This window comes from Larimichthys crocea, chromosome XV (genome assembly GCF_000972845.2).
Source record: "Larimichthys crocea isolate SSNF chromosome XV, L_crocea_2.0, whole genome shotgun sequence".
NCBI classification, from domain to species: Eukaryota; Metazoa; Chordata; class Actinopteri; family Sciaenidae; genus Larimichthys; species Larimichthys crocea.
In genome coordinates, this window is record NC_040025.1 from 8934379 (window position 1) to 8961733 (window position 27355).

Below are 27355 nucleotides of genomic sequence, written 5' to 3' on the forward strand. Positions count from 1 at the left end.
GAGATGCAGCTTTGGTTGGACTTCTTTGGGTCAGGATGCCAGTGAATGACACCTGCATTTCCTAAAAGACAAAAGAGGCAGTCAATTTTTTTATTTTTTTTATTTTTGTTTTTTGGCTTTGAGGTGGACTCCAATGGAAAATAAAATAGAAGGTTAGAAGTGTTAAGTTTCAACCTATATCTGGCTGTAGTGCTGTGCTGTGCTGTGTTTGTGTTGTGTGTTTTTTATAATATTCTGTGCGTTTCTCGTGTTTGCCACGAGAAGTTGAAGTTAACACGTTTTTCCTCGAACATCCCGCATGCTTAAGTTGTTTGTGTCTTTTTTTTTTTTTAATGTGAGTCCATACTGTGCGTGAGTTTGTTTTTTGGACTGTTTTGGCCACATGCTTTTTACTTCAAGTGTTTCATGTGACTCTTCCTTCATTGCAGAGCACTGGAGAGTTGATAGTAGCCAACTCCTGACTCACGACTAGTGCTTTGGGCATGTTAAAGACTCGTCAAGACGCCTTCAGGGACGAAAACATGATTTGTTTTTCTGGCATTTTGGAGAGCAAAGGAAGTTAACTCACTGCTCTCTGAGTCTTGGTACTTTTCTTTCTTTTCTTCCACATTTTCATGGACTCTTTCGTGACAGTTTTGGGTCCGTTCAACTCTTATGGTGACTGTGTCTCAGGCTTGACTGCCAGTGCTGTTTCACGTGTTGTTCAAAGTGTAGTTCCCTTTAGCGCATTGGAGGGTTGTCGCATCCCTGAGTGCTGCTCAGGTTATCGGGGCCATGCAGCGTGCTTGTCGGTCAAATCTACTCGTTGCAATTCAGGGATTCAACAGCATGGACTGACTTTACGATGAAAATGGTGCGAGATTTAAAAGAAAATGAAAATGAAAAAGAAAAACTACACGTTGCTGCTGTGCATCCATCGTGCGCGCTGCCGCCGAGCGTGTGATCAGCACCACTGATCTCCGAACAGCGACTTCTCTTAAAACCCGTTTAAGTCTTCAAACTTTTGCTTTTAAAGTGAGAAAAATGGCATACTTTACATGCATTTATCTACCTGTTGCTCGTCTGTGAAGTTTTTGAGTGTGTCCTGCATTCAAGGCGTGGGGCGGCATGCATTGCACTGCTCTTGCATCATGTTTTGAAAAAGTTGTTTTTGCATAAGTTAATGCATATGCATTCAATGTAGCGATGCAAAATGATTTACCGAGCATAGTAAGCATCAGTAGGAACAGTTTGTTTCTTGATTTAAGTGCACATAACAGTTTTATTGTGGTGTTAGCGATACAGTTGCACTTGTCGTACAGTAGTTGTGTGCTTGTTGCAGAAGCAGGACTATAAATATTAATATTAATAACATCACTTTAACAGGAGTTTTTTTCCTCCTTTTCCAATAGCAGCCCTAAATAAAAATAACCCAGGAACACTGTATATATGTGTATATACATATATAGAGTGTGGATATGTGCATATAAGCATATGATTGAATACATCCAGCGGCATGAATGTATATGTGTATATATGACCATTATATCAATTCTCATGTGGGACATGAACATATGCAGGTTTCAGATTTCCCTCCTGGGACATTAAAGATGATCTATTTTTCTCTTTAGTTGTGGAATGCTGTTAGTTATGCAATCAGTTATATATTATGGTAGCAGATGTAATGCACTGCTGTCATTAACGATAACAGAAATGACAGCAGTATTATTAGTTCGTGTAATTTTAGAGGCAGCTGTGCTACTATAGGTGTTGTAGTTTTACTAGTACTGTTAAAAGGGGCAATAGCAAAAGTAGTAGTAACAGCAAGCGGTGACGTGGGACTGCTTACACCTAAAGGTGATGGATCACCCCACACAAGAGCTTTTAAAGAGATAGGTACATGTAAAGAGAAACAGTCGTCTGGATGGAGCGCATTGGCTGTGTTCGTGCCTCAGTTCAAGTTTCGCACATAATTAGGAAGGATCTCACTTAAGATGACCTTGCTGTTGTTGACTTCTACTGTTAATTGGATTTTTTTTTTCTTACAGTTGTGCAATTTTTTAAATTAATTTTTATTTTATTCAGCATTATAGTTCAGAATTTTACAGTCCAATATATAGTGGGTCGACATAAAAACTCCTCATCTGTCTAATGCAATCCAATATACAGCTCCTGCAATAAATTCTACCTTTGTGGAGATGTAGTTTCTGGCAGGAGTGTCAAAGAGGTGTCAAGTAAAGCCTTTGCTATGTTTAAAAGCTAAAGAGTGTTTGTATTGGGTTACATTATGTTATGCATCAGCCTATCCATGGTGTGATTTGAAAAATGCATTAGTTTGTCCACTCCTGTGCTAAAAGGCTTCAGTCTGCTTATAAAGCACAAAGGGATAATGTATGTTTCTGTATTTGTAGCTGTAACTGTGCCGTATATTAATAACTATAATCCAGGGAAAGTGCCTCTTTTATGGTATATTGTAAGTTCAGTTTTTCTTTTGATGGCTAGTCTGCTGATGCGCTCATCATATTCAGGTTCAGTCCATGCTCATGTTGTGTAGCTGTGTCCCTCTGAGTTGTCATTAGACCAAATTAAAATAGAGAGCGTTATATAAATAGTCTTAAAGCATGTATTCTATCATAATCATGATCAAATGGTTCTGATTCTCAGGTCTCTATCTCACTATCCCGTCTGCGCTCACTTGTAAATCACAGTTGTTGCTACGGTACAATATGCCACAGATATGTTTCCATGTCTGTGACAGAAGACTGAAAGATGATTTCAAGTGAAACATGCAGAGAAGAAAAATCTGGCTGAGAATCCTGTGAATGCATTTAGCCTAACTGTGTTGTCTTACTATTAATGGAACGCTTGGGAGACATCCTGTCCCTTGGGCCGTGGTGTTTTATATCAGATTGATTCATCTTTGAAATTATTTCTTCACTCATCTCTCATTTGCACTCGTGCCTGCAGCTGATGTGTCAAGCTGTATATAGTTGTTTATGCAAATAGGAAGCTAATGATATGCACTGGTATTTTATCAATCGAACATCTATAGAAAATCAAACTAGCCTACTCTCCAAGACAAAAAGCCAATACTCTATCACTCTATTAGTGTGATAGCGGATGGCAGTAAATCCCCATGGTGTGCACTCTTGGCATTTTACCTTCAATGTGACACAGTGCATCTATTCAGCATCCAGACTGTACTCATAGTGACCTATATAGCTGGACAAATGCCGGTTAAGAGCTGCTTCACCTTTGTGGCGGAACAGAAAAGTATCATTCAGGCATTGTGACCTTTCTTTGCGGTTATTAAATTGATGTACTGTATATCATTGAGAATACATTATTTGTGTAAACAGTGGTGAGAGCCAATTCCAGCTGAGAGGACATAGTGCCTCGTCCTTAAAAATGCATTATCCACATGTTGCCGTTCGTAATTTGTTCGAGCACTGCAGCTGAAGAATTGCAGTGATGTGAAGTCATCTGGCTGGCTTAACTTGTGTTTTGAAATCAAAATGTTGACATCGGTGCTGACTGACTCATTTCTGCTGTTGTGTACAGGTTGCAAATTGTTGTATGCAAGAGCACTAAAACTATAAGTACATTTGCTGACTGACAAAATGATTCTGGATTGAGCGATGGGGCATGCAAAACATGGTCAATCCCCTGACGGAGAGAACACGGCATGTTTTACAGCACTGAAATGGCAAATTATAACGGCAACTATACTTTGGACATTTTATTTGCTTTTGTTTCTGTGTGTGCACTTTCCTAAAACAGTCCAAAATCTTATAGGTTAGGTGAATTGGAAAAATTCTGATGTTAGCCTTGTGATGAATTGACGACCTGTCCAGGGTGTCCATGCCTCTCGCCGCCCCGCTTCTCTTGCGACCCTGAACAGGATAAGTCATATAGCAGATGGATGGATAGACCACATCCTCAAACAGATTTGATGCCATCGTAACAGATTGTGCAAGAGAAAGATGTCTCTGTCACATGTTATTCATTATTCATTGAATAATTGAAATCTTCAGTCTGCCTCCAAGAATTAAAAGGAAGAAAAATTATTATATAAGAAAAAGAACAAAACCACAACCAGTCATTAGACTATGTCAAAGTAAAGTCGGCCTTTAATCAGCAGACAGCCATGTGTTCCAGCTGCGAGGGCTGCTGCCAGATGGCCTGGCCCCTTCCCCTGCACGGTCACAAATACCAGCCCCTGTCAGTCAGCTCACACAGAGACCCGGAGGGAGGCTGTCCTCCAGTTCTTTCTACTGGGTTACATGTGAGAAGTCGACTGGCTACATAGAGATAATGAGGTCCAGCACTAAACCTGATTGGCATGAACACAACCAGGGGTTCAGAAGTGAGGATTAAAGATGTCCTCCCACACTCTATCAGAAGTTCACTATATTAATAACCCTACTCCCGTCTTCTCATCTCACTTCAACCTCGTCCTGTCTTTACCTGTAATCTCTCCTGCTGTCTCCTTCCTCCCTTCAGCCTGTTCTCACTCCCACTGTGCTCCACTGAGTGTCAATAAACAGCCTTGTCCTTCCTTCCCTTATCCATCTGTATATCAACCTGTCTCATGAGGGGCTGCTGCCATGTCCCAGAGATGAGACCGATCACATGGGACAGCGCTGTGACGTTGGGTTGGTTTAAAACCCAGAGCACATCTTACAGGTCCTCTGCTCTCTGCTTCTCTCAGAGGACACCAGTGTCCTTTGAGACAAGCTAATAAGAAGCAACAGCAGAGCCACTGTGACACACAGCAGTCATCGCACGCTAAGGAACACTACTGACTTCTCATACTAGATGTGTGACTTTCCCAATGGACCCCAGCTTCTTCATCCGTATGATGGGACTAGGTCATGGGCCAGTATCTGGAAGACCCCGTGATGACAACACTAGTAATTTATTGTAATGAGCAATGGTCCCAAGGCAAGCGACAAGATTACTAATTTGGGTCATGAAAGTTCAAGACCTCTCGTCACAGAGTATTGTATGGGTGTTTTCGCACATTCTTTGGCCAAGGCAACTGTCACTGTTGAAAGTGTTGTGTTTTTCCATCCTTTCGTCCGAGAGGTGAGAGGTTTTCCTCTCACTTCCAAGGCAAGACGAGTCGGGTCATCATTTAGCAACATATTCACCGTAATTTCAAAAAGCACGCTCCAATTGTTACATAACGGACTGTACAGAACTTCACGCTTATCTCCGTTAGGTGTTCTCATTAAAATAACCCTCACTAGAAAACACTTAACTCTGTATAACCCACAACAGAGATGAGTCCTGGTAGATAGAAGTGCGAGAGAATTGATGGAGCATGAAAATGTGAAGAGTTCTCTCTCCTTTTGTTTTTGTAATTTGGATGGGCAACTCTAGCAAGGGTCCAAGTCCTGCCTTTCATTCAAGCGTTTAATGAGTGGTGGTCCGCCTCATTTATGCGCCCAACTGCTTTTTTTTTTAAATAGCGTGTCACAGTCTGCCCTAAATGTGCGCGAGTGACCACGTCTGCTGCCACACACCGTCACAAGGGAGTAAACCGGAGAGTGGGAGGGCGTTAACGACGTCACCGTGTTGTTACGGTTCTGTTTGGCTGCTCACCTTCCACGTCTCCTCCTCCTCCACTCCCACTCGTCTCTACCCCCATCCTCCCTCTGCAGTGGACGTGCATCGCATTTGGAGCAGCAGGCAGCAGGTGGAGATGACATCATCTGCACTGCAGCACACTGCAGCACTGGGTCTGAACAAAGACATGTCAGCCTACCGCTAACTATCCCCCCTCTCTCTCTCTCTCTCTCTCTCTCTCTCTCTACATCTCTCTGTCTACATCTCTCCCCTCATATGAGCCAGAGGGAGAGGGAGAGCATAGCCTTGTACCAAGGCAGGTTGTGACCTATCTCAACCCTCTGACTCCCCTTCTGACACGAGCTCTCAGTCTTGAACAGGCTCTTAACTCTTCACCTCGCCCTGTTTCCACGAGTCACAATGTTGGTAGGTGAAGAAGGATCCTGAAGGATTTCTGCTGGATAAGAGAGTGATCTGTTGATCTTGACAACAGGACCATGTAGACAGTCTACAGCGCACGCAGGGATCAAATGCAGAGACCTCAGTGTTGTCCTCCGAGTCCATTATTCACAGTGCAGCATGTTGTCACTGAGAGCTGTAATTTACCAGCCGGTGACATTATGTTTTTCTGTCCAATGATAGCAGTTACTTGACCTCTTTTACAATGGCTTATAGGAGGTTTGACTGTGACATTAGCTCTCCACGGAGCCCAGAGCCGTGACTGCCAAGATACCGTAAAGCGCAAATGTCACCAGGTCGTACTGTGAAGGCTCCCCACTTAGAGTCATTAGGTCCCTACCTACGGCATCAACAGTGAGAAAAGAGAGTAGGCCAAGTACACAAAAGCAAAGGAAAGAAGATTTATGGACTCCATTTTTATTTTATTTTTTTTAGCTGGAGTGCTGAGTCCTTCTCCTCCCCTTCATCAATAAGCCAATAGCACGCAGGCAGACCATACACACAGCCATGTTCCTGTCGCCTAGTTACCGCTCGGCAGCAGGTTGCCACAGAAACGGCCTCATAGTGGCTAAATGGGGAATGCTAATGCAGTCTTCTATGCTCCCTGCTGCAGTGGGCTCTCTGTGCCCATCCCACTCCACTGTCTGTACACAGCATACTTTGTATGTGTGCGTACATGCGTGTGTGTGTGCATGTGCGCACATTTACACTGACGAGTGTTTGTGTGTGTGTGTGTTTGTGGAGGGGGCGTGGTTTGCTGAATGTCTCCGTGAGCCTTGTGTCTTTATAATCTTACATAAACTTATTGCAACTGGTTTAAATGACAGAATGGATGTGTGTGTGTGGATGTTTTAATATTAGTTACTCAAATGCATTTCGTGTAGCGATAAAGACCTGCCCGTCTTTCTGACACCTGACTTCATGTTCCAGTTTTACTGTGTTTATTTTTTTGTTTGACTAATGAAATCCATTTGCAAGTCTTTAGAAGTCACTTGCTCTGTCCTCTCCTTGCTTAGGTATTGAATTATGCAGTGTGTTCTATATGTCTGACAGAGAAAACAGATTTTCTCGTTGCAAGGCTGAAAACCTGAGCGGACCCCTAAAACTAACACGGGATACAAAGCAGTAGCAGCATGTAAACACTCTCATCCTTCTCCATCCATCTTGATGTAGGGAAAGGCTCGGTTTTCAAGGATATGCGCGAGTTGTGATCGATTCTATACCGTCAACTTCTTCGTCTTCTTACCATGCATGCTCATGGAACGGGGGTGGACTAGGACTCCTTGGCTATTATAAGGTGTACTTAATCAGCTGGAGTGGGCCTTCCGCTATACACCCCCCCCCCATCCCTCCACAGAGCATGTCTGAAGCCCCTTTGTGAAAGGGTGGACATATTTAACATGCCCCCGCTCAGTGGCCAATCATTCAACCTGTATTAGTCTGCTGGGCTGTGTTTGAGTGGTGCAGGAGAAATGGCGGCAGCCATTAGCAGATGATTGATGGGCGTTAAAGGGTTATTTTAGTAAAGCCAATTGTTTCGATGAAGTCGGTGATTGATGCTATTGTTTTCACTCACATTATGGGGAGATTAATAATGATTATGAGAGTTTTTTTTGTGTGTTACAGCTGAAAATAGGATATTAACTTCCCATCAGCTTCGCAGTATCTCAGAAACAAGCTCCTGCACATGTTCTTAAATGGTTGATTGTATGCCTCATGATGTTAAGCCCCCAAGTCACTGCGACAGTCTTAATGCTTCCCAAAGCAACATATTTGGTGCAGCTTGTGGTGCATACTGTGTGATCATTTGTCTTGTCAGGACACAGGGTTGTTTGTGCTGGTAATAGCAAAGACAGCCATTTTTTTTTTTGTTTTTTTTTTTGTTTCTGCACACTGGATGCTACTTGCGTGCTGACGTGTTCTTCTGTGTCCCACTGTTTGCCTAGATAACCAGTTCAGAATGTCTATCCTGGAGCGCTTGGAGCAGATGGAGAGGAGGATGGCGGAGATGGCCAGCCACCAGCAGTCGAGCAGTGCAGGGAGTGGCGGAGCTGGGGGAGGAACAGGGGGAGGAGGAGGAGGAGGAGGAGGCGGAGGTGGGGGAGGAGGAGGCGGCGGAGGTGGAGGAGGGGGCAACAACAGCCAGTCACAGGTAAAACGCCACATCACACCACTCATATGTTGTGCATGAAGGCAGCCACTGTACATGTGACAACACATTTTCTTTGTCGTTCCTGATTGTATAATTAAATAGAACTGATTTTATGATGTTGTTGTTGTTGCATATACAACCAATAATCATTTCCTCTTTTTTTTTTTTGTATTTGAGTGTGTATCTGGCCAGATGCAAGCCAGCAGCTCCTTCGAGAGTCGTGTCGTGGTGGTCTGTGAGAAGATGATGAGCAGAGCTTGCTGGGCCAAGTCCAAACATTTAATCCACTCCAAGACCTTCAGAGGCATGACACTCCTGCACCTGGCTGCGGGCCAAGGCTACGCCACCCTCATCCAAACACTCATCAAGTGGCGGTGAGTACAAAATATTCATAATGCATAATGGTACTTTGGTTTGTAATTGGTTTGCACCATACTTAATATTAGCGGGATGCTAATTGTTTTCTGTCTTCCGTCCAGCACCAAGCATGCTGATAGTATTGATTTGGAGTTAGAAGTGGACCCTCTTAATGTGGATCACTTCTCCTGCACACCTCTGGTAAGAGGGATTAGAATATGTTTAGAACATTGTAAGCAATAATTATTTAACAGTTTGATGTTATGAAATCTACTAACTCTCTTTCTCTTTGCCGCTTTTCTTTCTTTGTCCGTTTTCCATCCAGATGTGGGCATGTGCACTCGGTCACCTGGAGGCAGCGGTGGTCCTGTATAAATGGGACAGGCGCGCCCTAGCTATCCCAGATTCTTTGGGACGCTTACCCCTCTCGATTGCCCGATCTCGTGGCCATACCAAATTGGCTGAATGTCTGGAGCAGTTACAAAGAGAAGAACAGCAACCACCAGCCCCTCTACCACCCACAACTCGCATGTCTTTCTCCCCAGCCCCCGACACTCCCACCACAGACAGCTGGATGGTCAGTTGGGCAAACAACAGTGTTGTAGCACCGAGCGGCAAGAAAGGAGGTCCTGCCACCACGACAACCACATCCAGCACCACGAGCCTCAACCCAGGCCAGTACAGTTATCTTTTTGTCTCCTTTTGTACAGTGCAAAAAGGAGTTTTTCTGTTTCTGATTATCACACTTTTTGTTATGCAGCTAACTGTTACATGTTGTGTTTTTGCAGACTTAAGACGGCCCAGATCAGAGCCCTCCAACTACTACAGCAGCGAGGGCCAAAGAGACCTCCCATTAGCTAAAAAACATAAACCCAACCCAGAACTGTTTCAGACTCGGCCTGACAAGGCCATGTCTGTTCCTCTGAGCCTGGAGCAGCAACAACTCCACAAGCTGTCCTCTAGCCCCAAGAGCCTGTCCTCAGAGGGCCTGAGCTCAGACAAGGGCCTATCTACAGGAGGCAGCACAGGGACAACCAGATGGACATCCAGAGAGAGTTTCTCCAGCAGCAGCTTGGGGAGGAAGACGCTGGGGGTTGGTGGAAGCAGCAGCCTGGGGAAGGAGAAACTGGTCAACCGGTTACGTCAGCGGGAACAGCTCGGCATGCTCGTGATGGCAGACAGAGAAATGGCTGATGCAGAGCTATTATCCTATCGGGAAGATCTGGAGAACCAGGACTGTCTCACACAGATGGATGACCTGCAGGTGAGAATTTCAAAAAAAAAAACTTTGTGTACTCAGTCAGCTAAATGTGCAGAACTTGGCACTCGTACAGCTACAGATGAAAGGTTAAAAATAATTTTGCTGTTTGATTTAAACGCCTGCATCACGAAAACGGCATAACAATATGTCATCCTGCAGCAGCTAAAGCAACCTGATGCTTCATCTCCCTTTTTGTTGTTTTCCCTTGGTAAAAAATGAAAATTAGACATGAAGCGCATACTGTATAGTATAGTTCTTATATTACATATATCTTATTTTATAAGAGGGTGGAGACAGTATGGATATTTTAGTGGCACCACTACATATGGATTATACAGTCAGCAGTGAAGAAAGCAAGGCAAGATGAGATTTAAATTGGACATAACCGTACTATGCCAACTCTTTTATGTCTGCCTTCTGCACTGGGTAGGCGGTATACACCAGGCCAACCTGGCATTCTGTCGATGACCATCACTGCATAATAAACTCTCTCTATTGATCCACTTCCATAGCCAAGCGATTCTTCCAACCATCCATCTCAGTCTAACTACTCCACCAACAGATGAAGAGCTGGATTAGGAATTTTAGCCTCCCAACAGTATCATCATTATTATCCTCTTCATCTGCATTAAAGCAGAAATGTTTGTCAGTCAAAACCTGCATGACTAGACCGCATACACTCACCAAAATAAGTAGCGATTTAAACTATACGGTGATAAACATTAACAAAGTGGGACCTCCCCATTTTTTTTTGTTTGTCCCAATGAAATAGGTGAACATGATGACTCTAGCAGAGCACATCATTGAAGCGACGCCAGAGAGAATCAAAAGGGAGAACTTCACGGCGACAGACTCTGTGCCCTTAGACACGTCAGGGGTCAGCAACACTATGAATTGGCTGGCCAACTACCTTGGAGATGTGGAACAGCTGCCAAGCATCATACACCTACGGTAAGAAGCACCATGGGACAGGGAATGGCAGATGTGCGTTTTGCATAGCCACAGGTTCATTTATCCTTTTTTCCATGCACTGTTATATTGTCTAAAAGGGGTCCTACTTTGAGTAAAATGGTTGGATATTAAAAAAGATAATACATGTAGCTCGTACTGTGAACTGCTTGTGTTTGGTTAACACATGTGTACGTATGTTAAAAAAAGGGTGTGTGAATAAAGTGAAAATTTCATCTTCCTTCCTTAGATCTCTGTATAATGAACCCCTGACCCCATCGTCCAACCCCAGCCTCAGTCCTGGGGGGTCTCCGCTGAGAGAGGGGCCCCTGGAGAGGTCCACACTCCCGTCCCCAGCTGACTGGAGTGAGTTCATCAATGCCTCCAACAGCAAGGTGGAGCGAGACCTGGCCCAGCTGACTCTGTCAGATCCAGAGCAGAGGGAGCTGTATGAGGCCGCCCGCCTAGTCCAAACTGCCTTCCGCAAGTACAAGGTACAGGCCCGGCACTCAGGTGCCATATGCTGTGTGTACTGCAGCCCGCAGTGACACGGCTGTACTGTTAGGACTGGTATTTAGATTGTTTCTGGGTTTTGGAGAGATGTTGAAGGGTTCACTTTGATTTGGTTCCAAGCTATGGAGTTTTGATTTTTGCAGTAGAGTTCAGGGTTGTGATATGTTTTTTTTTTAATATCTTTCGTCTGGGAATATACTGTTTCTAATCGTGCTTAATATTATTCAATTTTTCTCTATCTCTATCTCCGTCTCATTCTCTGTTCCTCTGCTCATATACACATTACAACATCAACAAAAATATATATCCGAATATGTCCCTGTGGTTTCAGCATGGGAAGGTGCCTTGAGCAGAGCATGGCCTTGCTTAGAGGAACGACTGCACTGTCCCCTTTATCCCTGCTCCAATTAGACACAATTAAGCTTATGTTCTCCTCCTTTCTCTTTGCCTCTGTTTCTCTCCTATAGTTAGGTGTATGGAGCCTGCTACTGCCTGTTTATAACTAGCTCTCCACACACCAGTCCTTCCCCCACCCCCTGCCCGATCCCATTCCTCAACTCGCTTCCCACCCCCCAGCTACCTTTAATGAGTTTTCATATGACAAACTGTTCGCTGTCGTTTACAGTCATCTGTTATGCCTGTCTACCAGCTGACACTGAGGTGGACCCTCTGTCACTCAACAGTTCATCTCCTCCTCCTCCTCCTCTTCTTCTTCCTCCCCCCACTGCTCAAACGGGGGGCCAGTTCACCTGGGGTGGACTCGTGCCAAGGTGGCTTTCACATGCCAGCCACCGGGAGACCTCAGGGAGACTTGACTGAGCCACCAATATATCCTTTGTGGCAAAACGCAGGTTCTACTGTGACCTCTGACCTATCCCACTCTACTCTCCAACAGGGGCGGCCGCTCAGAGAGCAACAGGAAGTAGCTGCTGCTGTTATTCAACGTTGTTACAAGAAATACAAACAGGTAGGTAAACACAAAGCACTGCAGCGTCCCTGATGTCACATCAAATAAGTGTTTTTGTTTACATTTTTTAGTATAATGAATTAATGAATCTAAGGAGACATATCCATCTAAATACTTTTAAATATATTTAATATATCTTTTTAACATTTTTTAACTTCCAATGGATTTTTGAGAATATTAGAGTATGTTAGTGCATCATTCACAATCTTTTCCTTTTTCTATTTGCAAGCTAACATGGATAGCCTTGAAGGTAAATGTTTTGTTTCCATGTTTTTCACAGCAGCTGAATTCATTGCCAATCTTCAGGTTGTGTTCTTCTACTACAGCCTGAACCTATAGCACCATTGCACATATCCACAAGCACTAAACCTTGACATATATATATATTTTTTTGTTGTTGTTGGCAGTATGCACTTTATAAGAAGATGACGCAGGCCGCCATCCTTATCCAGAGTAAATTCCGCAGCTACCACGAACAGAAGAAGTTCCAGCAGAGCAGGAGGGCTGCCGTGCTCATTCAGCAATACTACCGCAGCTACAAGGAGTTTGGCAGGCTGAAGCCTCACCACCGTGGGACTGCTGCTGCCCTGGTGCAGCACAAACTGAGGTAGACACTACTGTAATGTACCGTCACAAACTGGCTCATGGGAGGTGACAGGAAGGAAGTTAGACTTCAAACAAGAGTAAATGATTAAAACTAAGGTTAACTCAAATGGACAACGGAGAGCGTTGATCAGAAATGAAAACAGAGCATGCTTTAGCAGCGTTGTAGGGGGCAAACTAAAAGAGAGTGATGCAGAGTGGATGTCAGCTGTTGGAAAAGAGCTGACAACACTCCTCTTCAACCAATTTTATAGTCATGTTGGACAGTAAAACTAATCCCAACCCTCTGAAACACAAAAAAAGTCACAGGCATACACGATAAAGAACTCTACTTTAAGATTTCATAAATATCCCTGTTACACAAATGATTACATGAATGGCCTTGCATGCTTACCAGCTATAATTCCCAACCCAGCAACCTTGGATCCAGAGGAGCAGTTTAAGAATGACAGCAGAAGCCGGTGCATTCACGAGTAAATAATCAAGGCATGCAAAAAGCAGGAATGTAGGAAAGTGAGAACTGTGGATAAATGAGTGTGGTCAACAGGTAAATGAGGTTCTGACCTAAAAAATGGAAACACTGGATTATAAGTCGCCCAACATTCATATTAACAGAAATGTATGCCAGTTTCTGCAGCTGCTCTACAAACAGTGTTCTCTCTCTCTCTCTGTGTCTCTGTCTGTCTCTGGTGTTTTATAGAGGTAGTCTGCTCACAAAGAGGCAGGATCAGGCTGCCAGGAAGATCATGAGGTTCCTACGTCGCTGCCGCCACAGGTAGACCCCAGCACTGTGTCACACACACACACACACACACACACACACCCTTTACATATGCTAGATAAATCTTCAGATTTACTGCAAAGGTTGGTTCATGGTCTAAAAAAAAAATAAATAAATGAAACCCCACTGAGCTAAACAGTAAGACACAGTAGCAACTAGCACTTATTTCATTATCTTGTCCATCTCTCAACTATTCTTTTTTACTCACTGTTGTGTGTTTGATTTATTTTTGTTGGGCAAACTGGGTGGTTAGAAATGTCTCCAACACCTAAGCTCCACCCCCCTCCCCTTTCACTGTATTTGGCCCCCCCACCTGTCCTCGCCCTCCTCCTTCACAGTGCCTACTGTGTGCTAATAGCTGTCTGGTATTGTTTTGCTGTTTATGCCAAGCCCCTTGATGGACCATAGACTGTTCAAGCGGGTGAGTGCAGCCTCAGCAACTCAGTTCGTGCCTCTCTCTCTGTCTCTCTCTCTTACTCTCTCTCTATTTATTCTGTATGCCTCTTTCTCCCTCTTATCTCCTCCTCTCTCTTTAATAATACAATTATCTACTCCTGAGGTCTCGGCCTTAGCATTCTCTCTCCCTCCTTCCCTCACTCTCATTTTCTCTTTTGCTCTTTTCTCTTCCCACCCCTCCACCCACCCTACCTCCTTCTCCATCACTGTTGCTTGATGCCTGCTTGCATGAAGGCTGCCGACTGGAGCCACAGGTGGACTGAGAAGCTCAGATTTAGAGCAGAAACGATCTCAAACTAACAAAAAAAATGCTTATGAATGACAATATCACTGCAACACTTAACAGGCACTTCTCTGACTCTCTTTATCTCTGTCTTTCTCTCCTTGGAAATTACTTTTTTTGTTCATGATTGTCTTTTTTTTCTTTTTCTTTTCTTTTTAATTTTGTGTGGTTATGCAAATAGACAGTTTGAGAAAACGGGAAGCTTTATTCGATCATGTGTTATTCTGCTGCATGTCAAGTGGTGACAACTATGGGTCTTGCTCTTTCTACCTTTAGGCATGCTTATGGGCCTGCTGTTTCTCAAGTAGTTGTCTGTCTGTCTGACTGGCTGTGTGTCCTGTTTCTAGCCACTCGACAGACTGAGAGGGGGATTTAACCCCGCTCGGTATACCATTTACTAAAGCTGTTGAATGTACTGTGCCCACTGGTCCATCAAAACACAATAAATAAATAAAAAATAGAGTAGAAAAAGATACAACTGAATGGGGGAAAAGCATCAACAATGTATATATGTAGCATATCTAGCAGTCTGAACATTTGGTTATTGCCACAAATCTTTAACCTCCTTGCTGCTGACATTCATATTTCATGTTCTTACTCTTTCCCGTATCTGCTGTACTATATACTGTCCTAAAATGGGGTACCATGCTTTTAGAGCAGGTGAGATTGTTAATGTAGCCGCCTCTTATGGCAGGCTTGTCTGCTATACTGTGATATAGGTTAGGAAGCTGTGACAGCATATAGGTCACAGCGCAAAAAAAAACAAACAATAAGGTCCCTCTACCCATTGGGACTAAAACACAGCTTTAATGGATTCATACCTCCAGGGAGTACTCCATCTCAGCATGAGAGAATGTAACACACACGCACGCACACAATTGGTGTGTGTCGACACAAGTCTGCCTCTCTTCAGTACATAAATGTTGCAGTAGTTACCTTCTACTAAGAATAAGAGTGAAGCTGAGTCCATTATATGATAGGGGTTGATGTATACAAATCAATTTTTAGAGTGCTGTGGACCCAGCTGGCTGACCGCTTTTTGCTCATACACTCGAGACGCGTGTCTCTTCGATGAACCCACACCAGTTTCTGGTGGTATTATCGTGTGGACTGCCAGACAGAGCGTTTTCGAAAGAATGGAAATGATTCTCAGCCTTGACCAGCGTGTTTGGAAAGACTTTCTAGTTCTTTTTTTAGTCTTAAAGTGACCTTAACCATAAAGATTTAGTGCCAATGATTGATACTTTTCATTACCTAATAAATAGGTTTTAAAATGCAGGAGGACGGTTCTGCATTATTATTTGCGATAATGAAACGAGTCGCGTCACGTCATGAGGTTCCACTGTCCCATCTTGCATTTTGAGCGAAAAAAGTGTTTCAGGTACTTAGTGTCACTTTGAAACGAGTAATATCAATTTAGAATGATTGTAAATATACTAATTATAATATCATTACCGCTTCAAAATGAAATGCATTCAACGGCAAGATTTATGATTGTATTTATTTTGTCAAAAAAAAGTGCATTTTATCCCAAATGTAATAGATTAGTACGGTAAAGATTCTGTAACTGTGCTATAAACATAATAAAGTTCGATTCAATCCTGACCAACGTTTTCCTTCACAGACCAGCTGTACTTCCTGACGATCTGGACTGACTCGATATTGTTCTGATCATTCTTGTTGGTTGAACAGTGTGACACTGTTTGGCCTGTGCGTGTGTGTGTGTCTTGATGAGCTTGCTGCTAGAAACTCTAGTCATGGATGTTTTGTATTCATTGACATCTGTCTCTCTCTGTGTTTCAGGGTGAAAGAATTGAAAAGGGCCAGGGAACATGAGACCCCTCAGAAGAGCCCCCTCGCGATGTGACATCACTCTCCTGACTCCTCTTTTCTTTTTTGTTTGTACCCGAGACATTTTACAAGAGAAACGGAAAAAAAAAACATCAATGCAAGCGCCGCAATTATTACTACTACTGCGGTGTTACTGGTTCAACTACTAATACATGTACAACAGCATTTTTTCACATATCTATTCTTTCCACTGACTTGATTTTGGTCGGAGAGTGGCAACTTCTACGGGATTATAAACTAAAAGGGTCGGGGTGGGTGGGGGGGGGGGGGTGCAGAACATTTGCTTCTTGGCATTTTTTGCACTTTTTCATGGATTGTTTTGTCTTTTTTGGATATGAAGAGGTTTTGGACGGTGAAGGAAGCGAACGCAGGACATGTCTGAGGAGGTCTGTCACACGTGTGGACCTGAAGAGACGTAAATTAAGGCTGCTGCAGAAGATCTCAGAGGCTAGGGAGACCATGCAGAAACACTCTGGGCTCTAATTGTATTTCATAATTTTTTAAGTGACCAATCAATTCATTTGAAGAAGGATTTTTTTTTTTTACCATATATATTGGTAACCCACATGCCCACTGCTATCCACTGCTGTAGATGATATTCAGTTTAGCTCAACAATTCCTCCTGTCCCACTGTGCTCTACCCCACCAGTCTGCCCATACGGGTGGAGCTACAAATGAATGTAGTCGGGGATTAACCATGCAGAAGCAGATGGAGGATGAAATATTTCTGTTTTGCCATTTCTTAAAAAAAAAAAACCCTATGCTTTATCGTATATATTGTCACTTTATTACTTGAATTTGTTCCATACTGTCCAATGTATTTGTTCCATCATGTCCAATGTATTGGTGATCTGTATCTTCAGACTCTATGTTGTTGAATCCTACCAAGAAAAAATGCATGACTTCTTGGCAAGAAAAGTCTTTGCTTGTGTGCTTACGGTCTAGTCTTTCAGCCTATATTCTGATTTTCTTTTCGTTTCCATCTTCTCCCCCATAAGTTGTACCATCTCAGTAATGAAGCTATCCCTGTATTGTCCTGTTTTTGTTTTTGTTTCCACTTTGTTTCATTTCGCTTCGTTCAGTTGATTGCTCCTCTGAAACCTAACAAGAGAAAAAGAACTTGCCTATTTTGTGTTGTAATGGTTATGGTCATGCAGGTTATTAATGTTCTTTTTAAATGAACTTCAGAGCCTGTGAAGGCTTTTGAGGGGAAGATCACATACATTGCCTTGACGTCTTAGAGATTCTTTGAGGGGTCCCTAAGCTTGTCCCAAAATAGGGGTTTGACAAATCCATATTTTTGACAATTGAGCGATTTCTGTATATAAAGAAGGCTGAAAGTACGTAGGAAAAAACATTTACCCAAAGGGGATTGTATTTTAGAAATATATTATTTTATTCATTAAAAATGGGTCAAAAACAGGTACGAGACAAAAACAGAATATTTGTATAGTTTTGTTTGAATGCCTAAGAAGTATGGTTGTATTGTTTGTAAATAGTGTAAATAACTGGGATAAAAATGAGCTATGTGCATGAAAAGTATGAACAGAGTCAAAAGGGAAAAAAACAAACAACAAAAGCAGTAGTGGCTATGCTCTGTAAAATTAAAACTATTTCACTATTAGAGTATTTTATTTTATTTTGATTGTTCTTGAGAAGAACATTTTGCTAAAGCATGATACTATTGCAATATAAAAAAAAGTTTTAAAAAAATACTGTATTTAGAGTTAGGAGAAGTCTGCAAAATTATCTTAAAACAAGTATGGTTATGTTTACATTTTGTTTGTTTGTTTGTTTGTTTTTTTATTTGTTTGTTTTTGGGCTACCAAGAATTTTTTGCCAATGGTGCCAAGGTATGTGAATGCTATATAGCTTAAGAAGAGAATTAAGTTAATTTTTGCAGAACAGATAATCATACAGTGAAATACACACTAGCACTGAAGACCATAAGATCACAACCGACCGAGGATCACTAGAACAATAAGGTACACAGTTTGCAGGGGGAGTCATATTTAAGCAGAAAGTCTCTCATGTCTCCACCATTCCCACAGATAACTGACGCATTTGACCATCACTGAAATACAGCTTGAGTTTTTATTTATGTTGTCATTGCAAATGGAATGTGATATGTTACTGAGGTATCTTGTCTGGTTTTAAAAAAAATTGGCAGCCTTGCCCATGGTCGTCCCTGTAAAGCGATCCATGTAATTACTCTGAAAAAAAAGATTGAATTCACCTCTTTACTGTAAACGTGCAGTATGTTGCAGCGAGCGATTGATTCATTCAATTCTTGGCTCATTTCTGTAGTGAATTGGTGACAGGATTTTTCCTAATAAACTAATAATAAAAACTCCCTGATCAAGGCTGCCGGGGTCTAAATAGACCTTGTGTTCCATGTCAAAAAGAACAAAACGTGTAGCATACTGTACATGAATGGATCGCTTTGTCAAACAGCTGAAAACATTTGCAAAATGAACTGTTCCAACTGTCAAAGGTGCTAAAACAATTCTACACAGAAGGACAGCACTATAGGTTGTCACTTGCCTCGATGGAGGGTCAATGAGCCAAAATGACTGTAGTGACTAATGTGTAAAATAGTGCACTGGTGCCATTTATAATTCTGAGGCATAAAATGTGTCTTGTACATTGGATAACATATACATATATAGCAGTTTTGATTGGGCTGTAGCAACAATCTGAGAGAGAATACACACAAGCTGCTGGTTTAGAGGTGCCTATTGGTTGCTGCCTAATTCCTACAATATATTCCTACCAGAAAATGTATTCAAGAAATGACATTTGATTATTCAGCCAAGTGCCACTGAAAAACTTGATTTTTGTTTATTGAAGTGTTGTCATGTTTGTTAAGTAATTATTAGGCTAATCTAGGTATTTATCCTCATATTTATTTCCTTGACTGACTGGTTGTTTTGTTGTTTTCCACACACCTGATATGTAAAACTTTATTTCCCGAGTGTTTATGTAGAAAGTGCCTATTCATATCCTGATCACACGAATCCAGTGTCAGAATGCATACGATGTACCCGAGCTTGAAACAATGTGAGAGAACATGGTCATCCACAGACAGTGCTGTATCCTCAACATTACAACACACATGATCACCGTCACCTTGCACTCACACCAAAGCCACAATATGATATTCCCTGTTCCACATCAGTACAGCACTCCAGCTTGTCAACATGCTAAGCTTTATTTTTTAGTTCTTTCTGCCTTTGTTTTCTGTTTTCTACTGGGACAGCTTGTTAAAATCACATTTTAGAAATGCCACTACTGGGGTTTGTTGCCTTGCATTCATCCTCTAGTTTGTGGTTAGAATGCATAGCCAATGCAATGTCGTGGCAAAAAGGAGAAGGATTTATTATGCTTGCATGGGTAAAATAGTTAACTGGGTGACAGAACTGCACCTAAAGCATGCTTATTTTCCTAGAATCGGTAGTCAGATAGACTTGTTAAAAGACTTACTGTTCTGTAAAACGATGAACGTTGGTTTGACGTGTCACAGAACTCAGAAAGACAGAGGGCATGTGACCGGAGGGCAGAAGGGAAACCTACAAACGAGCCAATGATCAATGCTCAGTAGCTATTGACGTTTTCACGGCGAAGCATGACAAGAAGATTGTTTTTTTAGACCGAGCTCTAACTTTTTAGACCTTTTCTTTAGTTTTTTGATTCATTTAGATTTGATCAGTGTGCTCCCAACTTCAAATAGGACAAACGGACATGGTTGGAGACCATTGTGACAGTATGTATAGCAAGTATTAACTAAGTGACACACGGTACACACAAACACATGCACAAGACACAGCACAGCACACATGCAGACATGTCAAGGTGTCTCATTTCATTTGTACACTGAGCGCCGAAGGCAGCATTGCTCTTCTACAGGATGAGGGACTGGTTCACCTCCCTTCTGTATTTTACTCAGGGTGCCAAAATGGGGAGGAGGAAACAGAGCAGGACATGTGATTCACAGCAGAAGAAGCTGAAATTGAAATAGGGGAAAACCTTTCAGCAGTGCTTTCTGGTAGAGAATCTGGGACAGGTTCACCGCTGCGACGCTGAAGTCTTTAAAATGAATGAATATGAAATAAAAATCCATTTCCTCTCAGTTAACGTTGAACATTTCAGACACCAGTGGAGCCCCGGAATAAAGTCCTGTTATATATAGCTCATTAAGATAAATGATTTGACTTTCTGTCACAGAAGCCTGTCGAATCATAGTATAATTCTGGCCAGTTCTTTAGGCCTTTAATTTATCTAAGTGACAAAGTGTAGAGGGTATTTAAGATTAAGAGTGTAGTTATATGAAAAGTTCACCTGCAAATCTTGTTTTTACTGCCATTTATGAAAGGGACGACAGGTTAGCTGATAGGCACTCTTCATTAGTATACAGTATTATCAATTTCAAGACGTTCTGTGAATTGACCTGGGAATCTGCCTTTCCTCCTCTTCTTTTTCCCCCAAGCACCCAAACCGGAGAAAGGTAGGCACATCAGGACAACAGAACAGAAACAGTTTTACAACATATTCCACTTGTGGACACAGAGCAATAAAGAACTATTTTGTGGAGACCTATAGACCTAGTGAAGTTTAAAAATGATTGGACACATGTAGTCGACTTACTCTTATGCAAATGCCAGTATTGCAAGACAAGCATTCAGTAGTTTATGGACAGCAATTATATGGCACCCTTTACCGAACTGCACGTTTTCATCAATTCCAAACCGAGAAGAAAAAAAAAGGCCCTGCTTTGATAGAAAGTTACGGGTCCTCGACACTTTGCATGTGAACTAGTGTTAGATCTATTTTCCTCTCCTCTATAGCTGTCTTTCTCTCTGTCTTTCCCTGTTATGTGACCCAATTTTTCTCCGCTCCCAAACCCCCTTAACCCTCAAAAGTTTCATCTCCTCTTGGTTCTCCTAATGTGTTTTTGCTTTTACCTCCTTTTTCTTCCCTTCTCTTGTTTGTAAGTTTTATTTTTGTAATTGTGCATGTACAAGCGTCACTGACTCGATGGATATGTTAAAAAAAAAAGAGATTTCAGCTGCTGAAGCCATGCAAAACGTTTTGAATTGCCCTTAAAATATGGAAGATGTTTTCTGAATGCTTTATATTCTTTCTGCTGTAAAATAATAAAAAAAGGAAAAAATGAAGAAAACTCGAGAACAAAGTTTGCTACGTCTTTTTGTTTCCTCTTTTACTTTGAAGGAAGGGACAGGTGGTTTCTTCTGCTGCCGCCGCCGCTGTGTTTCTCACCGACACCTTTTTATCAAGAAAGCCGAATAGCAGAGACAGCATTTATAATATAGTTTTTATTTCTATTTAACACACAGTGCTGTATAACCTTTGGACATTTGGTCATACATCAGCCAACTAAGGACTTTTAACAAATGTGTGGACATAAATATAATTTCACACAACAGAAAAGTAATCTCAGTAAATCATCTTAAAGTCCCAGAGCAGTACGTCTCAATCATACCTATGGCATTGTTCTGTTTGTGTCCGATTACTGACAGCGCTTATGGATGTGAGTGTGTATGTGTGAGCACATGCACCTGGGCATGCATATGCACACATATAGTATATGCATGTATGATGTTTCTTAGTTTGTCTGCATGTATTTATGTGAGTGCAAGATAGGGATTTTTTGTTTTAGTGCAAGCCCTGTCTCTCGTGTGTGGCGTCAACGCCCCGTTGGCAGTTTTAGACGCAGTACTTCCAGAAACACTCAGAAGTCCCCGCTCTCTTCCTGAACTGCTTCCGGATGCCCAGCACATGGCTTAAAGGATTTAGGAGACTTTGTTTCTCCAGTAGGAGCTGAAAGAGAGGATAACAGTGTATCAGTGATTTTACTTACAGTATGTAGCTTACTTTTCTTGGCTGTTTTAGGGGATAACATTTATAAAGAACTCACCTCTCTTCTCATCCCCCTAGGAAGCAGGCCTGTTGTTCTGACACCTGAGAAAAAAACAAAAGCTGAGTTTCAGATCCTGAAAATTTAAATATCACGTCAGCTTGTTTCCCTGCATGTCAGGCTTTTGATGTAAATGTTAAAGAAGTAAAGAATGAATCTCCCAGTCTTAATCAATTCCTCCATTACCGCCTTCCCCAGTGGTGCTGCTTGGTAGCCAACCATAGAAAAATATGGTTACACTGGTATAAACATGTGTATCATTTGCAATTTGTAGCACAATGCAGATCGAAAAAAAGAAAGTGGGCAATTTTTCCTGGATAAAGTAAGTGAGTACGAGCAATTGAATACACAAAGAGCTCATACAAAAGTGTACTGATGACATGTGAGCATGTCTGTGTGTTTCTTACCATCTTTGTTGATCTCTCCAGATATCAGAGTGGAATATCTGAGACCAGCACCGTCCTGAAGTGGAAATGTTTGCTCAGAGAGAGCCAAATCATCCAGCGCGCCGACTCCTCGGTCCTCCACTGATACTAAAGGATATCCGAACAAGCACACAGAGTTGGTAATACACAAATGAAAACGTGGTAAACACAGCAGCAGAGCAATCCTGCATTAATGGTGCATGATGTGTGAACTTTGGCAGAACAATCCGTGTTCAACGCTGCGGCTCTAAAGCAATTACTTCAAGGCCTCGCCTGCCATTAATCTTCACAAATGAATCGTATGACTATAAATGCTAATCGAGATAGTGAATTAGAGAAATACTGTGAATAACAGCTATAATGGAGATATTACTTTCCAACTCACCAGGTCCTGGATAAGGCATCTCAGCAGATTCTGTGATGGGGTGGGCAAGCAGTGGGCCAGAGGCCACAAGCAGGAAGGCCCAGGACAGGAGATGGTTACACTTCATGCTGTTGTTGGAAGTGGTTCCTCAGGTGGAAAGAAGACTTGTACTTGCTCTGTTGGTCCCAACTGGGTTATATAGTTCCAGCTGTAGCCTATCCCCCCCTCTGCTGCCACACGGCACACACACACACACACACACATGCACACGTTTCCTGGCCACAACAGCCATCAGCAATATCCACAGTCCCATCCCTTCTAACTGTGATAAATCAACAGGCAGTCACAGGTGAATTATAGGCTCAATAAAAAGACAAGTGCCGTGGCCCATGTTTCAAGGGCACAGTCATGTTTTACCAGCTCTTCAGCTTGATTGACTGTTTTACTGACTGCATAAATGGGATCGAGGCAGGTGTTTCAGATGTCACTCTCAACAACACCCCATAGGGGAGCAGGTGGAGGAACTGTGCAGCCAAATGACTAATGTTTTTATGCTACCAGTTCATTAAACTCCTGGGCCATTTGAATCCTCTAAACTCAAAGCCCACAGAAAAGCTCCAATGTCGGAGCTGCATACAAAGCAGTGAGAAGTCCTAATAAAACTGCATAATTACTCGCGCAGAGCTTCAGTGGAAATGCTAAAATGTTCAAGGCCTTGTAGCCTATAAGCCATTTGACATTTGAAGTCAATTTAAGAGTGCAGAGAATTTTTTCATGGGTCACTGAATCAGATTGATTCATGCACATTATTTAGAGGCCTTGTTCTGGTAAGACGTCGTGCTTGTGCTTTCACGTCTTCTTAGTCATGCAATAAAACTCAACTTTATTAGTATGTCCAACATAGAACTGGACAGAGTCAGGGAAGCTTTCCTGACTGGGGGACAGGTGGAGGAAGCTATTTACAAAGTCACATTTTGTACGTCTGTATGTAATTTGTATATTTATTAGAGGTGTGACGTCAATGTTCAGTCTCTTGTATGATAATGAGAGTCGGTGAAGCGACAGTGACATTTAATTTTATGGCCAGAAGGCCAGACACTCCATTAGGTGTTGCTGTATATCATAGAAAGCTATTAAGATTTATATTCTGTATTAGTCAAGGTCCCGCTGCCAATCCGAGCTTATTCCATCCTCCAAAATAAATGTTGTTTCTCTCATACTTGACGTTTATCCTGCTATATATAGGGTCCACTTTACAATTCATGAGGAACTGAGAATTTCTTCAGGGCTCAGGTGTTTTGTACCAAACACGGACACATACTGCACTTCATATTATATAAGTGTGGATCAGTGTGAACAGAGCAGAGTAGAATTAAAAGTAAATAAACATTTTTTTAAAATTATAAAATACTAATAATATGGAGCAATGGTTATGAACACCATACAGTTAAGAAGATTTTTTTATGTATTTGTCAAAAATTCCCATGTGAGAACTTAATAGAAAAATATCTCCTTACAATTCCAGATTTGAAATAGTTAAATCTAAATTTAAACAAGTATTTGCAGGGAAATACATGCAGTTAGCAAACACAGTGCAACATATGCCAGATGCTCCCTTTTAGAGGGTAGAGTACTGCTGTATTATTATATATGTGAGCAGCATTTTATCATTTTATATATCTGACAAAAGGATGCTTATTCTGATTAGATCTCAGCTGGCAGAATGCTTAAAACACCACAATGCAATATTATATAATACGTTCTGTGAGTGTATCACAAAATAAATTTTTCTGTAAAGAAAATATAACTCAATATAAACAACTAAAGCTTTCAGATGAAATGTACTTGAATAAGAACAGAGATATCTTCCTCTGAAATTCACACAGCAGAATGTTTAACAGCAGTGTGATGGTTCCGTGAATGAAATTATCATTTGTCACCCCTATAATATAACCTATAAGCACTCCGCACATGATTCAGATGGTAAAGTATCTTATTTATCAACCTTTAATTTCACATTAACTCCAGCTGTTTGAAAATAAGATTTATAAATCATCTTGTTCCAAAGCAACACATCACACCAAACAAATGTAAGAGTTCACGCATGTCTGACAAATAATCAATATCATTTTAATAGTATTTTTCTTTTTTTTAGTATTTACATGTTCTGCTGTTTTGTACTTGCTTCACAACAGTACTTTTTACTCCACTACATTTATTTAAAAACTTTAGTTACTAGTTACTTTCAGATTCAGACAAACAATACAAAATATAATCAACAACTGAAATATTATAGATGATAAAATCCAGCCATCCATTATCTGAAACCACTTATCCCAGCTGACTTTGGGCAAGAGGCAGGATACACTCTGGACAAGTCGCCAGCTCATCACAGGGCACATAGAGATAAACAACCATTCACACTCACATTCACACCTACGGGCAATTTAGAATCACTAATTAACCTATTGAGTGCATGTCTTTGGACTGTGGGAGAGTACCCAGAGAGAATCCATGCAGGCGCAGGGAGAACAAGCAAACCCCACACAGAGAGGCCCCAGTCGAAGTTGGAACCGGTACTATTAGACATTTCTGTTGAGCCAAATTACTCAAATGACCTATTGCTGTGACTGCCCGTTTGCCCTTGATGAAACGGGTTGACTGGCAGTTTTTTAAAACTTAATGAAGACAAAAAAGAGATACTGCTATTAAGACCTAAATGCGAGAAAGAGACACTTTAACAGACTTGGGCATTTGGCTCATCAGAGCAAATCCAAGGTTACAAGTCTTGGTGTCATTTTGGACTCTGATTTAAGCTTAGAGGAACATTTTTATCAAGGTGACCAAGACAGATTTCATCTACCTGAGAAATGTTCCTAACAAAGCAGGATGGTGAGAAATGAATCCATGCCTTGATGACAAGCAGGTAACTACTGTAATGTAATAATCTTTTTACTGGCCTACCAAAAAAAAAAACATGATATAGAGACTTCAGCTAGTGCACAACTCTGCTGCCAGACTTTTAACAGAGACCAGGAAAGCTAACCTGCACCATCTCCTCATTTATTTTAGAATTCAAAGCTCTTACATTTCATAATGTTTAACTTCTTATCAGCCAACAAGCACCCTCTGATTCTGGTATTTTAACTGTTCTTAAAGCAGCCCACAAAATGAGCTCCGAGTCTGTGGCACATCCTGTCCGGTTATATTGGGTATGCAAGCTCTCTTTCTATTTTTAAAAGTCAGCTGAAGACTTACTGATTCAGGCTTTCAGTTAATGTCTTTATGTCTTAGTGCTGTCATTTATCTCTATCTGCCTTTCTAAGTATTGAGACCTTTATTTTCTATATTTTTTGTTTTTTGATTGAATTTTTTGAATCTATTGTGCTTTGTTTTTAATGACATAAAGTAAAGCACTTTGTATAAAACGAGCTGTACAAATAAAATGTATTATTATTATTAATTCTTTATAAATTATATTCCAGTCTTGGCTTTTTTTAAATGGGTCATTCTGCATAAGAGTATTTTTACTAACCCTTTTGGTACTTTAAAATGTGATGCTAATACTTTTGTATTCTTACTCAAGTAAACATTTTAATGTGTAACTTTAAGTATTTCTACACAACTACTTTTACTAAAGTAATAGATTTGTATTGTCGACTATATTCGACCTCCTGCATGTCTGACTGACACAAGTGCAGCCAGCAGGGGGCAACGTTACGACTAGAAAACCCCGTGTAATATACATCTTATACCACTTTTACACTTTTTATCCCGCAAAATATCTTCCAAACTCTTCAGTGTGACTCTGAGGGTGAAGAAGAAAAATCTGCCTAGACAGTCTTCTTTGTTTCCCCCTCTCATTTCATCAGTCTTCAAAGAATCTCAGATTGACAAGAGTGCAAATTGAATCTGTCACAAAACCCGCAGCCTTCAAAAACTTAAAATAGCCCATAAAATCTCATCATCATTGACATTTACAAGACAGATTTTTTAAAGCAGCATATTATCCTGCCAGATATATTTTTTTTCTTCTTCACATAGGTGCAAGAAGATATACTGCCTATCTGAATAAGTGAGTCTCAGCGCCATGCAGGTGATTTAAGTTGTAATGGATAAAGTCGTTTTCAGCTTTTTCTACAAGTGAAATGTTTTTACTCCGGTATGACATCATGTTTACAGCTGCCAAAAACCGTCACTTTACAGTACACAAGCATCTTTCTCCTCAATTTATTTTTATTTTTCATATTGAAATCTAAACAAATAAATCAACATAACATCACATAAATCACAGCTATAATATTTCTTATTTTGAAACTCTTGAGTGATCGGAACATTTGGCTCGGTTATAAAGTGCTGCCTTCAATTACCGTTAGAAATATTGCCACTTTAAGCGCTCAACGCACAAAATCCAGCGCGTAGGCTTGACTTGTTGATATGTTTGATATGC

General features: G+C 41.3%; 2 protein-coding genes across 2 annotated transcripts in view; one reads left to right on the plus strand and one right to left on the minus strand.

Moving 5' to 3' along the window:
• Window positions 1-21362, plus strand: part of camta1a (calmodulin binding transcription activator 1a) — a 274965-nt gene extending 253603 nt beyond the window's left edge. Inside the window, exons 12-25 of the mRNA XM_027288958.1 lie at window positions 7956-8042; window positions 8088-8161; window positions 8339-8535; window positions 8641-8719; window positions 8844-9192; window positions 9307-9782; window positions 10552-10730; window positions 10978-11221; window positions 12136-12207; window positions 12437-12457; window positions 12615-12814; window positions 13511-13585; window positions 13982-14012; window positions 16134-21362. Of these exons, the coding sequence (XP_027144759.1) occupies window positions 7956-8042; window positions 8088-8161; window positions 8339-8535; window positions 8641-8719; window positions 8844-9192; window positions 9307-9782; window positions 10552-10730; window positions 10978-11221; window positions 12136-12207; window positions 12437-12457; window positions 12615-12814; window positions 13511-13585; window positions 13982-14012; window positions 16134-16166 (2117 nt within the window). The 3' untranslated portion in view covers window positions 16167-21362. The remainder of the gene's footprint in view (window positions 1-7955; window positions 8043-8087; window positions 8162-8338; window positions 8536-8640; window positions 8720-8843; window positions 9193-9306; window positions 9783-10551; window positions 10731-10977; window positions 11222-12135; window positions 12208-12436; window positions 12458-12614; window positions 12815-13510; window positions 13586-13981; window positions 14013-16133) is intronic.
• Window positions 21363-21676: 314 nt separating this feature from the next.
• On the minus strand, window positions 21677-23141 carry LOC104924675 (urotensin-2). Its single transcript, XM_010738098.3, has 4 exons — window positions 22927-23141; window positions 22524-22649; window positions 22117-22160; window positions 21677-22019 (listed from the first exon to the last, which is right to left on the minus strand). Exons 1-4 carry the CDS (start codon window positions 23030-23032, stop codon window positions 21906-21908), a joined length of 390 nt encoding a protein of 129 aa, XP_010736400.1. The 5' UTR covers window positions 23033-23141; the 3' UTR covers window positions 21677-21905.
• Window positions 23142-27355: the final 4214 nt, after the last annotated feature.